Source organism: Phycodurus eques, chromosome 14 (assembly GCF_024500275.1).
Source record: "Phycodurus eques isolate BA_2022a chromosome 14, UOR_Pequ_1.1, whole genome shotgun sequence".
NCBI classification, from domain to species: Eukaryota; Metazoa; Chordata; class Actinopteri; order Syngnathiformes; family Syngnathidae; genus Phycodurus; species Phycodurus eques.
In genome coordinates this window covers 19919387-19933602 of record NC_084538.1, presented here as the reverse complement: position 1 = coordinate 19933602, position 14216 = coordinate 19919387, and the positions used below count along the sequence as shown (strand labels likewise).

Below are 14216 nucleotides of genomic sequence, written 5' to 3'. Positions count from 1 at the left end.
TTTTTTTTAATTGCGTGACTACTTGAATGTGTATTCAAATGGCAAAATCATGATAATATTGTCAGTAATAAAGCATATTTCACAGTCTATCACAGTCTTATCTCACACACACAGTCTCATGTACAGGCACAAAACACAGCTATTAAAACATAATACATCACCATTTACTTGTACTTTTTTTTTTTTTTTAAATAAACCACTTAAACAACTTTAGACTTGCTCAAAACTACAAAACAGTGAATAATTTGTAGAATATACAGTATAACTCTTTAAAAGCCATTTTTAATGTAAATTGTTGCAGTTTTAGTCATTATTTTTCATGATAAATAGTGAGGTGATGGGGATTTGGTGATGATTAGTCTTTGGTATGTCAAAGATTCGCTACAAAATTGATCAGTATATATTTTTTAATGTATTTCCAGTTCCTCTCTTTGGGGACCCACGTGGCCAAACCACTGCCATTAAAGCCATAGTTTTTAATCTCTCTGTCATTAGAGTCTAAAAAGTGGGTTGCGGTCACGTTTTCAACGGGTCGCCGGAATTAACTGGGAAAAGAAAATTAATTTGGAAGGGATCAGAATGCCTGCTATTCATACTCCTAAACGTCGGTGGTAACGATGCCTTGTAATGCTCATGGACTCCGATCATTTCACAGAGGGAAGAAGAGCTATGGTTTGTTTTTAATTTCAACTTGCTAATCAGTATGGACAATGGCGAAACGCAGAAATGACACAGATTATATAAAATATGTATTTTTTTATATTGAGGACAAAAAAGGTGAACGGTCTGAGTGTGTTTTTTGCAGCGAACTATTGGCACAAGAAAGCATGAAGCCATCCAAACTCATCATTTGGAAACCAAGAACCCATCTTACAAAGACAAAACTGTTGAGTACTATCAAAGAAGACAAAGATCTGAGGACATCTCAAAAGTGTCTTACATCTTTGTGCTCGAAGTAGGAACAGGCACTCCGTCCATCTTACGAAGTGGTACATCGTATTGCCAAGTTGAAGAAGCCACACAGAATTGCAGAAGAGCTTATTTTACCTGCAGCCTTGGTGATGGTGAGAGAGGTGTTTGATCAATTCACTGCAGATGAACTGAAAATTAGACCTCTTTCAAATGACACTATAAGTCTGCGAATTGAAGATACAGTATGACAGTTGACATAAAAAAAAAAAAAACAACGGCCTGCTTTAATGCAAGTGGTTATTTTGCGTTACAAATGGCCATACAACAACAACGACGTGTGTGTTTGTATGTTTGTGTTTGTGTGCGCGCACGTGCGTGCGTGTAAAAGCATGTGCGAGCAGGCGTGTGCGTGCATTGGGTGAAGTAGGCCTCAGGGCTGTGTTTTTAAAGGTGCATGAGTAAAAACATGTACACGAAAACAAAAAAACATTTTTGTCAATTTATGCACCTCGCTGCTTTCACATCCAACCGTAAACAGTCTTTTACGTAGGTTGGCTGAAGTGTAAATGTCATCAGTGAGTAGAGAAGGTCATTCACCTGGATCAAAGAGAAGGAGTAAAAATAAAGAAGATTTCACACAACACTTGGTAACGCACAGTGCACCGTCGACTTTCCTGTTCGTCGTTTATGTTTTGAGGGGGTGGGACCACGAAATACAAGTGCAGAGGTCATTTGATGTGACGTGCCCTCGAATAGTGGAGTGATTCCTGAGTAGTGTTTTGGCAGACTTGTACTGTAAAACGGTGAGGCAGAAATGGAGGGAGTCATAATAGGTGCGGTATTCCACAGTCCTCTTGGAACTGTAGCCCAAAAATGAGCTTAAACTTCGAGTCCTGCCGTGAAATTAGTTTGGAATGCACCCATTCCTGTTTTTTATTTATTTATTTATTTATTTTATTTTATTTATTTTTTTTTGCTTCTGCTCGTCTCCACCTTCTCCTTAAAATAAGCAAAGCCAGAGCTTTCTTTTGCAACAATGGCAAATACATACTGTAATTGCTGAGGTGCGGTCTACTCTTCTACCAGCGGGGAAAGCCCGTTGCTTTCTTGTTGGCGGCTACGTCAGCACTTCCAAATAAGGGCATGGTCGCACCAAGGTGACATCCTCCTTGCGCGCTGCTGCGCCAACCTTTAACCCTGAGCAAGTGTGGTGCGAAAATGCCTTAATGGCAACAAAGGAGAATCTAGCCGCAGCTGTATATAAATATATACAGTGCTGTGAAAAGTATTTGCCGCCGCCTTAAATTATTATGATTATTTTTTTGCGGTTTCCCCACTTTGTTTAAAATTATCAAACAAATGTAAATATTAGATAAAGATAACCCAAGTAAACAAAATGCAGTTATTAAATTACTGTATTTACGAAGGAAACAAACTGTTAAAAGCCACCTGGCCGTGTGTGAAAAAGTAATTTCCCCCCTTGTAAAATCTTGTATTAACTGTGGCTCATCACATTTGGAAAGCTAATTTCATTTTCACTGACCACGTCCAAGCCTAATTACTTCCAGACCTGTTCGATCAAGGTGACTAAAGGGTTGTAAATTTGAGGAGGGCCCAAGGGCGAAGGGATCACGGAGTTGATGTCTCTCTCCGCCTTACCACCTTCCTCAGAGCCACTGAAAGAACAAATTTGGCATACTGTAAATGTCATTTTCGAGTTTAGCTGGTTTGGGTTTTGCTTCACATGATGCAGAGATGGACTTAAAAGTGCCATATTTTACCAAACCAACTTTTTCTCGTATTTGGGATGTAATTTTGGATCTCTGCTGCCTCAGTAAATGTGAAATATTAATTAAAATCATCCAGGCATTCTCGAGTCCATGACGTTTTTCTGCCGAGAGGCTTGAAATCAGGTCATTCGAATTTCTCGAGCTTATCTACGTCACTAGCGAAGATCTCCGCCTACCTCTTCTCTCCCGAGCCAGCACTGTCAACATAACAAACGTGTGCTCTCCCAAGTGGGTCTTCTACATGGAGGTAACCAATCAGAGGAAAGGGGGCGGTCTTAGCCAAATATGGACAAAGCGGATACAAAACTGAGTCAAAGAAGGGCCTTTTCTGGACACTCGTATGACAAAACCAAGGTGTTTTTTTAAATGAAATTGACACTTTTATACTAAGTCCATGTTAGAGAGTCACTCAATGGAGGTCTAAATAGCCAAAATATGGGACCTATAAATTTATGTTCATTGTCACAGCAAGCCCGGGGAGCTGCGCGCACTTCTGGCTGACAAGGCAAGAGCGAGTGATTTCCTCAACATGTACAGTGCCATGAAAAAGTATTGGCCCCCTCCTCAAATTCTTCTATTTTTGCATAGTGTCCTCACTTTAATGATTAAGATAATCAAATAAGTGTAAATATCAAACAAATATAACCCAAGTGAACTATAAATGCTGTTTTTAAATGGTGATTTCATTTATTAAGGATGTGTGAAAACGTAATGGTCCCCTTAACCTAATAACTGTTGGGCCATAATGAGGAGCAACAACTGAAATCAAGCGTTTTCTACAACTGACAATGAGTCTTTCCCATCTCTGTGGAGATATTTTGGCCCACTCTTCCTTGAATTGTTAGAATTCAGAAAAAAATGAAGGGTTTTTGCATGAACAGTCTTTTTAAGGTCATGCCACTGCATCTCAATCCTGACTTTGACAAGGCTACTCCAGAACCTTCATTTTTTTAAAGCCATTCACAAGGAGTTGCGGGTGTGTTTTTGGATCATTATCCTGTTGCAGAACCCAAGTGGGCTTCACCTTAAGGTAAAAAAATTATGGCTGAACATTCCTTTTCAGGATATTCTGTCAAATCGCAGATTCAATGGTTCCATCAATCACAGCAAAGATGTCCAGGTCCTGAAGGAGCAAAGCAGCCCAAGATCATCACAATACCACCACCATTTTTCACTGTTGCTAGGATGCTCTTTTTCTGAAATGCTGTGCTACATTTACACCAGATGTAAAGAGACACACACATTCCAAAAAAGCTCAACTTTCATCTCGTCAGTCCGATATACTATTTTCCCAAAAGTCTCGGGAATCATTCAGATGTTTTTTTTTTTTTAGCAAAAGTAAGACGAGCCTTTATGTTCTTTTTGTTCAGCAGTGGTTTTCGGCTTGGAACTCTGCCATGGATTATATTGTTGCCCAGTCTCTTCTTTATTGTTATGTCATGAACAGTAACCTTAACTGAAGAAAGGGAGGCCTGCAGTTCTTCAGAAGTTGTCCTGAGTTCCTGCGTGGCCTCCTGGAAGAGTCATTGTTGTTCTCTTGGTGTTATCTTTGTAGGCTGGCCGCTCCTGAGAGGGTTCACCACTCTTCCATAATTTTAAAGATTAATGTCTCTCCCTATGGTTCGTGGGAATCCCTAAAGCTGTAGAGATGGTTTTGTAACCCTTTCCAGACTCATAGATGTCAAGTAATTTATTTCTTGACTGTTCTTGAATTGGATTGGATCATTTTGTTGCAGCTTTCATAGTTCTTTTGTCTGACTTGAATTTGTCAGACAGGTTCTGTTTAAGTGAACAGAACCTGTTTAAGTTTGATTGAACAGGTCTGGAGGTAATCAGGCTTGGGTGTGATCAATGTAAATTAACCAAAAGTTGTGATTTGCCACAATTAAGTCATGATTTAACAAGAGAATAATTACTTTTTCTCACAGGGTCTGGTAACTTTGAATAGTGTTTTTTTTTCCCTTAATAAATGAAATTACCATTTAAAAACAGCAATTTAAGTTCACTTGGGTTATATCAGAATCAGAATCATCTTTATTTGCCAAGTATGTCCAAAACACACAAGGAATTTGTCTCCGGTAGTTGGAGCCGCTCTAGTACAACAGACAGTCAATTTACAGAACACTTTGGAGACATAAAGACATTGACAAAAAACAATTGTGCAAAAAGATGCAGAGTCCTCTAGCACTTAGAGCAGTTCGAATGACTAATATTGCAATAGTCCGGTGCAATGACCATTGTGCAAAGGGCGCCGAGACTTCAAGGAGTGTATGCGGTTTAAAGTGACGAGTAGTGCGATCATCTGGGACAATGATGGTTGTGCAAATGTTACAGATACTCCTCAATCAGTGTGCAAATGTAGCAGATGCTACTCTGGCATGAGTGGCCAGTATATGCAAATAGTGCAGCATGGCGAGACAACTACAGTGAGTGCACGAGTAATACATAATTGGCCCCACAGAAATGTGACAACGAACTCAAGTCAAAAACTTTCCAGCTTGTTGTAATGGAATTATAGGTCAGTTGTTTAAGAATTTGTCTGATATTTACATTTGTATGACGATTTGAAACAAAGTGGGGAAATTGCAAAAATATAAGAATTTGAGAAGGGGGCCAGTACGTTTTCATGGCACTGTATCACTTATAGTTTTATAATTTATTTTTGTTTTTCTATAGTGAAGACACAGTACGTGAGAGTAGGATTTTTCTTCACCTCAATGAGCAGTCTGTGCTTTGGTCTTGCAGTCATCTTTACAAGATGGCCAGTTCTCAGGAGAGGATCAACAGTGCAGAACTTTCTCCATTTCTAGACAGTCTGTCTACCCTATTTAGATACTTTTGTAACCCTTTCCAGCTTCAAGCAAGTTAACAATTCTTAATTGAAGGTATTCTAAGAGATATTTTGTGCATGTCATGGTTCACATCGGCAATGCTTCTTGAGAATAGAAACCTTAAAGCTAGTGTTTATAGGGCAGGACATCTTTAACCAACACCTCCAATCTCGTCACATTGATTGGACTCAAGGTTTGGCTGACTTTTAACTCCGATTACCACTGGGAGAAGTCATTAGCCTAGGTGTTCACATACCTTTTTCCAAATTTCACTGTGAATGTTTACTGTATGTTCAATATAAACAAAAATAATGACATATAATTGTTTGTCTATATGTGACCTATCTGAAGATCACATTTTCTGACCATTTTATGCAGAAGTACAGGTAATTCCAAAGAGTGCACATACTTTTTCTCGCAACTGCAAAATATATAAGCAGTTGAGAATCACTGCGGTATTAAATAATCAGTTACTCTCGTAGGTGCTTCTATTCTGTGCCACCATACCACTGGCATTCAGCTACACCACAAGTAGGGTCATGGTGCTTTGGAGTGGCAAAGATAACCTAGCAGAGTGCGAGTGAGTGTGCGCGCGTATTTGTGTGCCAACATAACTGACTTCCATTTGCCTCTATAAACTCCTCAGACTAAGACTATGCAAAGAACTGATCCAGTAAACACTACTTTAAAAGAATTGGCCTAATATAGTTGTAATGAATTATCCACGATTGGTGCACAAATATATTTTCCGACATTCAATTCCCCTGATCCATTTTGATGAGTACTTATAATTTATTAAACACTACTAATATTATATCAATCTATAATATTGAGACTCATGCCACTAAATGGCCAACCTTCAATTAATGGATTTAAAAGTATGATTTTTTTTTTTTTTTTTTTTTTTTTTTTTTACGGTTGTTTAAAAAATGCAATCCTTGAAGGGTGTCAAAATAAATCTTAAGATAAAATGTCTGTTATAACGTCACATCTCAGTCCACGTTATGGCAGATATTACTGAAACTCATAATGATATTCTGTCTCTATATTTTGTTGCTTTTCTCTGCTTTTATTCCAGAAAATCCTCCAGCTCCTCCCAGAAAGAATCCAGAGCCGATGGCAATTCCACAGCATCGGTAACAGACACATCTATCTGTCAACCCTTTACAAAATGTGTTAAAACTGGTCCTATACTTCTATACTTTCACTTTTACGTTTTGCAACATAGTTTATTCGACAGATTTTACTTTTTCAGGACTGATCTTGAAGAAGTTGTTGCACACCGGTAACTCTTTAAAGGTATTTAATTTCTTTGTTGATCCAAATCAATATTACTTTTATTATTTTACTATTGCTAGTAAATGTACAAATTACATATACCGTACCACACTTGCTCTTGTGCACTGCAGATCCGTCGAGAAGGTGTGCGCTTGTTCCTGCTGTGGATGCAGGCATTACAGAGTAATGCTCAACGCGAGCAACTTTGCATGTTTGCTTGTCTAATTCCTGGTTTCCCGGCTCCGCTCTGCCATGGCACTCCCCGTACTTTGGACACTCTGATCAACCCACCACTGAGCTTAACTGAGAGTGAGTAGAAGGATTTTGCCGTAATGATTACTCTTCTTGGGGATGTACCATTTGATTTATAATAATGTGGTGCAAAACCTACGAACGGAGTTAACGTTACTTGCTTGCTTTGGGCGCGCTGGGGCCTATCCCAGCTGTCATCGGGCAGGAGGCGGGGTACACCCTGAACTGGTTGCCAGCCAATCGCAGGGCACATACAAACAAACAACCATTCGCACTCACATTCACACCTTCGGGCAATTTAGAGTCTCCAATTCATGCATGTTTTTGGGATGTGGGAGGAAACCGGAGTGCCCGGAGAAAACCCACGCAGGCACGGGGAGAACATGCAAACTCCACACAGTCGGGGCCTGGGATTGAACCCGGGTCCTCAGAACTGTGAGGCTGACGCTCTAACCAGTCGCCCACCGTGCCGCCTCAATAAAACCAGTAATTTCAAAAATATATTTCAATTACAACATAACCCCTGCTTAACTTAAACATAAGCATATTGTACAACAGAATAGACTAAATTAAAACATGAAAACCATGAAAAATAACCACAATAAATAAATTATACTTTAAAGTGCAAAATAACAATTCAAGTTCAATTCAGTTATTGTTTTACCACATGCGGCAATACACTTTTGAACCGCTTTATGCATCTGGGGTATAGTTCTATCAACAATATTGTGGCCGATAGGAATCGCAGTGAGTCTCAAGGTGATTGTCCTGCCCCCATTTGCGTGCCCTGAGTTTGGTGCGCTGTTCCTGCTGTGTGTGTCTTGACCTCTGAGGGGCAGTGTTGTGCACACAATGAGATACACACTTGCAGTAACAAAGAAAGTAGAAGAAGTCATGATCGATATATGTATTGTCATATTGCTTGTTTGTATGTGTTTATACACCGTTTGGGTACCAGTATTCATCATTTTGAGAGATGCAGGGTGGGGCAGAAAGGATGTTTTTGGAAAAACTGACAAAATAATAATTGGATTGCTGCAAGCAAATTTTATTGACATCAATGTGTTCATATCGAAATAGCATTTGACACAATCAAGTCTGGAAAACAATATTCATCATTTGGTGTCTATTTTTATTGATGCATTTCTGAAGGTGTCGATAGAAGTTGGCTTCCACTCTCTCCAACATTGCTCTGTTGATTTGGGTGACTTCCATGCCATTGGCTTCCTTCAACTTGTCCAGTGTATGAGGGTCACTGCGCAAACACACGTGCCCTGAGGTGTCCCCGGGGGTGGGGGGCGAGTGAGCCAAGGAGTGTCAGCAAACCTGGAAATGGGGGTGGTCACCGACAAGAGGACAAAGAACGGCCATTGATGTTCTGGCTGTATGGGCCATTGTACCATCCTGCTGAAACCACACATCGGATACGTCAGATAGGCATGTGTCTTCGTCGCAATTCAGGCATAAAGAAGTTATTTATCATCTTAATGTAATGCAGGGGGTCACAGTAACACATCAAACAAGACCAAAATCAACATAGCAATGTTGGATTGGAAGCCAACTTCTATTAAGAAGTTCTAACCAATGCATCAATGAAAACAGACACCACATGTTGGATGTCATTTTCCATACTTGATTGTGTCAATTCACTGACGTCAATAAAATTTCTTTCCCGCTACGATTTATTTTGTGAGTTTTTCGAAAACATCTGTTCTTTCTGCCCCACCCTGTATAAGTGCCGCAAGTTTGATGGTAATTTTTGTTCACTTGTCAATGGTGTTTTTCATTTATTGTGTGTTAGCTTTGAGCTCGCGATTTTTGTGAACAAAACCAAACAAAGTTTGTGATGTATTTGAAGAGTCAATAGGTGTAATTCTTTTGTTATGTTCAGTTTTACAGTGAGCTTCAACTGGAGTGTCAATAAACAACGTTAAGCAAGCAACATTCACTCTTACTCCTTGCTACTATATTAGCACCTTATCAACTGGTTGTTGTGATTGTGTGGGCTCTGCATGTAGTCCAGGCACTCCTGGATAGAAGTGTTTTGCCGACATTGGAACGATATCAGATCTCAAAGATCGGATTGGGACACCCCATTAATACAATGATTATATAGACACGTGTCACTGAAAAGGCAGAGGACAAATACGTTATATGACTTTGTTCTTGAATGATTCTGTTTTGCTTTAATGTAAGATTGTTTTTCAAATCCACCTTTCAGCTCAAGTAACCCCAGAGGAGATCACCCCACTGGTACATCCCCAGTCAGGTGACAAGAACCAGGAGGACCTTACCGCTTTCTTCTTGGAAGCACTATTGAAATACATGGTAAACCAGGTATTATCATTATTTCTTACTAACATAACTAACACAACATAATCACACAGTATGACATTTCTTATTTACGAAATACTAAAACAAATCAAGCCAAGTCGGATGGTGTAGTGGTACACTCGCCTGACTTTGGTGCGGGCAGTAGTGGGTTCATTTCCGACTCAGTGGCGGTACATAGTAGTAGTGCAGGTGCAAATGGTTGTCCATGTCTATATGTGCCCTGCGACTGACTGGCGACCAGTTCAGGGTTTAGTCTCGCCTTTCGCCCGAAGTCAGCTGGTATAGGCTCCAGCGCCCCACGACCCTACCCGGGATAAGCGGTGTTGAAAATGGATGAATGGAAATCAAGTCTAGCATTACTAATCTTTTATACAGTTCTGTTCCTATGCATCATGCTCTCATTGTCACACACGCTTCCCTGTTAACAAAGGAGCTGTTCTCCACTTGGCCCTATTTTTGTGTGTGTTCAAAACAAGCCTGTTTTGTGTTTGTGTCTTCCAACCAGGCCAAGTCTCTCGAGTGGCGTTGTAAAGAGAATCATGAACGAGGGTTCAGCTTCCTTTTTGGCCACTTCAGGAAGTTTTACCTTCCTCACATCTTTCCAAACTTTGCTTTGGAAACCAGCCTGTACAACCCCATACTAGGTCAGAAAATTTGAGTAATGCGCTTAAAAGGATATCAGTATGCACAACGCATTAACCCATCCTTTTCCTTTTAGAGGTTCCTCCAATGCGTCCTAAGCCCTATTACAGTGTGGTACGTAGAGAGCACGATGGTGGTGAAGTTCTCTATTGTACCAAGGAAAGTTTCCTTCAGGCCCGAGTAATCTTTATCCGCTGGCTGGTTTCCTTTTGGCTGGAGCCACGACCCAACACACACACACAGATTCCAGGGACAGAAGGCGAAAACATCCCCAAGAACATACAGGTAATACACATCATGTGGGTGGCACTGGGAAGTTAAAGTGGTCATCAAGACATAACGTTTTTGGATTTGATATCAAAAGAGGAATATGGGGCAACTTTATTTCCAGTTATTTATGTTGGAATCTGATACACAATGGAGAAGACAGCATTATTTGTAAAGAAACACCAAATGTTTTGGTGAGCCAAAGTAGTGGAGCATTTAGACTTAAAATAGGGTGCAGTGTGAGCTAGGCGGTGGCCAAAGGCGGGGACCTTGGCGAGTCGATCCGAAGCTGGCTCTAGGGACGTGGAATGTCACCTCTCTTGCAGGGAAGGAGCCCGAGTTGGTGTGTGTGAGCTTGAGAAGTTCTGACTTGATATAGTCGGGCTCGCCGCCACTCAAGGCTTAGGCTCTGGTACCAGTCCTCTGGAGAGAGGTTGGACTCTCTTCCACTCTGGAGTTGCCCACGGTGAGAGGCGCCGAGCAGGTGTGGGTATACTTATTGTCCCCCGGCTCGGTGCCTGTATATTGGGGTTCACCCCGGTGGACAAGAGGGTAGCCTCCCTCCGCCTTCGGGTAGAAGGGTGTGTTCCAACTATACGGGGATCACACTGCTCAGTCGCCCTGGTAAGTTCTATTCAAGGATGCTGGAGAGAAGGGTCCATCGGTAAGTCAAATCTCCGATTCAGGAGGAGCAGTGTGTTTTTCGTCCTGGCCTTTGAACAGTGGACCAGCTCTACACTCTCTGCAGGGTCCTCGAGGGTGCATGGGAGTTCGCCCAACCAGTTTACATGTGTTTTGTGGACTTGGAGAGGGCTTTCGACCGTGTCCCTCGGGGTGTCGTGTGGGGGGTGCTTCGGGAGTATGGGGTATCCAACCCCCTGATACGGGCTGTTCGGTCCCCGTATGACCAGTTTCAGAGTTTGGTCCACGTTGCTGGCAGTAAGTCGGACCTGTTTCCGGTGAGGGTTGGACTCCGCCGAGCCTGCCCTTTGTCACCGATTCTGTTCATAACTTTGATGGACAGAATTTCTAGGCGCAGCCAAGGCGTAGAGGAGTTCCGGTTTGGTGGCCTCAGTATTGCATCTTTGCTTTTTGCCGATGATGTGGTTCTGTTGGCTTCATCAAGCCGTGATCTCCAACTCTCACTGGAGCGGTTCGCAGCCGAGTGTGAAGCGGCTGGGATGAAAATTAGCACTTCCAAATCTGAGACCATGGTTGTCAGTCGGAAAAGGTTGGAGTGCCCTTTACAGGTCGGGGGTTTGCGATCTTGCCCCAAGTGGAGGAGTTCAAATATCTTGGGGTCTTGTTCACGAGTGAGGGAAGAATGGAACGGGAGATCAACAGGCGGATCGGTGCAGCGTCTGCAGTGATGCGGACTTTGCATCGGTCCGTGGGTCATGACCGAAAGAACAGGATCCTGGATACAAGTGAACGAAATGAGTTTCTTTCGCAGGGTGTCTGGGCTCTCTCTTCAAGATACGGTGAGAAGCTCGGTCATCCGGGAGGGGCTCAGAGGCGAGCCGCTGTTCCTCCGCATTGAGACAAGCCAGATGAGGTGATCAGGATGCCTCCTGGACACCTCCCTGGTGAAGTGTTCTGGGCATGTCCCAGGGGACGGCCCAGGATACGCTGGAGAGACTACGTCTCTCGGCTGGCCTGGGAACACCTCGGGATCCCCTTGGAAGAGCTCGAGGAAATGGCTGGGGAGAGGGAACTCTGGGCTTCCCTGCTAAAATTACTTTACCCGCGACCCCTACCTCGGATAAGCGGAAGAAAATGGATGGATGGATAGATAAAATAAACCATAAAATATGGTCTGAATGTGGTCAATCATTGAAAAATGAAACAATTGACCATAGAGGAGTAATGTTGAGGTTACGCTAATTTACACACTGGATGAAATTGTTGTTACCACTCTGTTAATGAAAGAAAAACCCACAGTGGTCACAGAAATAACTTGAATCTGACACAAGTAATAATAAATAAAAATTTTATAAAAATTAAACAATGAAAATCAGACTGCCTTTTTTATTGTGGTTCAACATAATTATGTGTATATATATATATATATATATATCAGTCTGTGTATATATGTGTATATATATATATATATATATATATATATCAGTCATTTATTAATTAGGAGTAGGACGGTACAGGCAACTCACAGTTGGGTTTTTAGGGCCATATATATATATTTTATATGTGCCATGAGCGTAAACACAGACATATCGGATATGTGTCACTTGAAAAGTATGTGTTAAAAGATAATTAATAAAATCTAAGATATGCATTCAGTCAGAATTTGACACTCGGACATGTATCATAACTCCAGTTTTAGTAGTAGTACTTAGTGTTACTACTAGAGGCACTAACTTCTAGCATGTGACAGTAAATAAACAGTCATTAAAAAGGTTTAGAGGAGGTACAGTAATAAGAAAGGTACTTTTGTTGTCACGATAACTATCTTTTCATCTTCAGCGAGCAGCAGCTGGGCTTGCTGCTCGCTCCGCTGGCAGCTCAGAAGATGGCAGTGTCACTGGTTTGCGGTCTGACAGCCATCCAGAAGGGAGCGGGAGCTCATCTGGACCAGGGGGAGGCAGCATGGGCCTCAGTGGGGGTACTGGGCCACTGGGGGAATCTGAACAATGCCACTCCAACACATCTACGTTAACAGAGCGGGAGCCCAGTTCCTCCTCACTGTGCTCTATGGATGAAGAACAGTTGACAGACATGGAGGTGGTGAGGAGAGTCCTGACAAGCTCCAGAACCAGCATCAACTTCATCACTGAGATCTTCAGACAGGTGAAGGAGAAATTTCATCACCAGTTAAGAATGTTGGACAATGCCACTGAGCTAAACCTTGGGTTTCTCTTAAAAGTTACACCTCTCTCTCTTCCATTGCAGGCCTTTCTACTTCCAATGTGTGAAGCTGCAGCAATGCGAAAAGTGGTCCGTGTTTACCAGGAGTGGATCTCCATGGAGGACAAGCCAGTATTTATGAAGGAGCCAGAGGAGGGCCTGTATCCCATAGCAGCAGCCAGTAGTATGGACACTGCCTCAGACAAGGACGATGAGGTGACAAATCAGATCAAATCAGTCATTTATTAATTAGGAGTAGGACGGTACAGGCAACTCACAGTTGGGTTTTTAGGGCCATGGTTTGGTACATTTTTGGGATGTGTTTTGTGCATGGAGGGCCATATACTGAGAAAAGTCAGAAAATTGCGCTCAGCTCCACACTTTTCTGGCAGCTTGCTTTTATGGCTACGAGTGTTCTCCAGTCCACTCAAATCTGTCATTTACACACCCTCATGCCAGGGACGCACTCTGGGTGGAGCAACCCTAAAATTTGGGCGTTCTCTCTCTTGGGGACTACTCACTTTTTGTCTTCCACACTCCAAAGGATGTAGTAAGTCCAGCGCCCCGTGAAGGTGAAACATCATACTGCGCGATATTGGAAGAAAATGACATTGCGATTTCAAAATATATATATATTTTTTAACCCTCAATGTATATATTGCGATGCGAGATAATATAGGATCAGTGTTGGGAAAGTTCCGTTTCTATGCGAACTAGTTCAAAATTCACTTCCCAAGTCCTAGTTCAGTTCATAGTTCATAATTAAAAATTGTGAACAAAGTTCACCGGTCCAAAAATAAAATAGTTCATAGTTCATTGCTGACAGGCTATTACCCTCAAAATACTGGCATTTCATTTTCCTATTGTTGCCACCCTTTCAGTCCACACTAGAAGCCACCTGCAATCTCAAAAACATGAGGAAAAACGTGTTGCTTGAATTTTTTTTTTATTATTATTTTTTTAAATGAGGAATTTAATGTGTGTAGAAAAATGCAACAGCAGTATGACAGAAACAAAATAAATTACATAATATCACAGTGTCATCGTA

At 41.7% G+C, this 14216-nt stretch overlaps 1 protein-coding gene across 1 annotated transcript in view; it reads left to right on the top strand.

Annotated features, from left to right (window-relative positions):
• The window catches only part of ralgapa1 (Ral GTPase activating protein catalytic subunit alpha 1), a 104777-nt gene that overhangs the window by 7774 nt on the left and 82787 nt on the right, over positions 1 to 14216 (top strand). The window contains 8 exon segments of the mRNA XM_061695484.1: positions 6612 to 6669; positions 6789 to 6832; positions 6943 to 7120; positions 9285 to 9400; positions 9903 to 10041; positions 10116 to 10324; positions 12788 to 13111; positions 13214 to 13384. Coding sequence (XP_061551468.1) covers positions 6612 to 6669; positions 6789 to 6832; positions 6943 to 7120; positions 9285 to 9400; positions 9903 to 10041; positions 10116 to 10324; positions 12788 to 13111; positions 13214 to 13384 — 1239 coding nt within the window.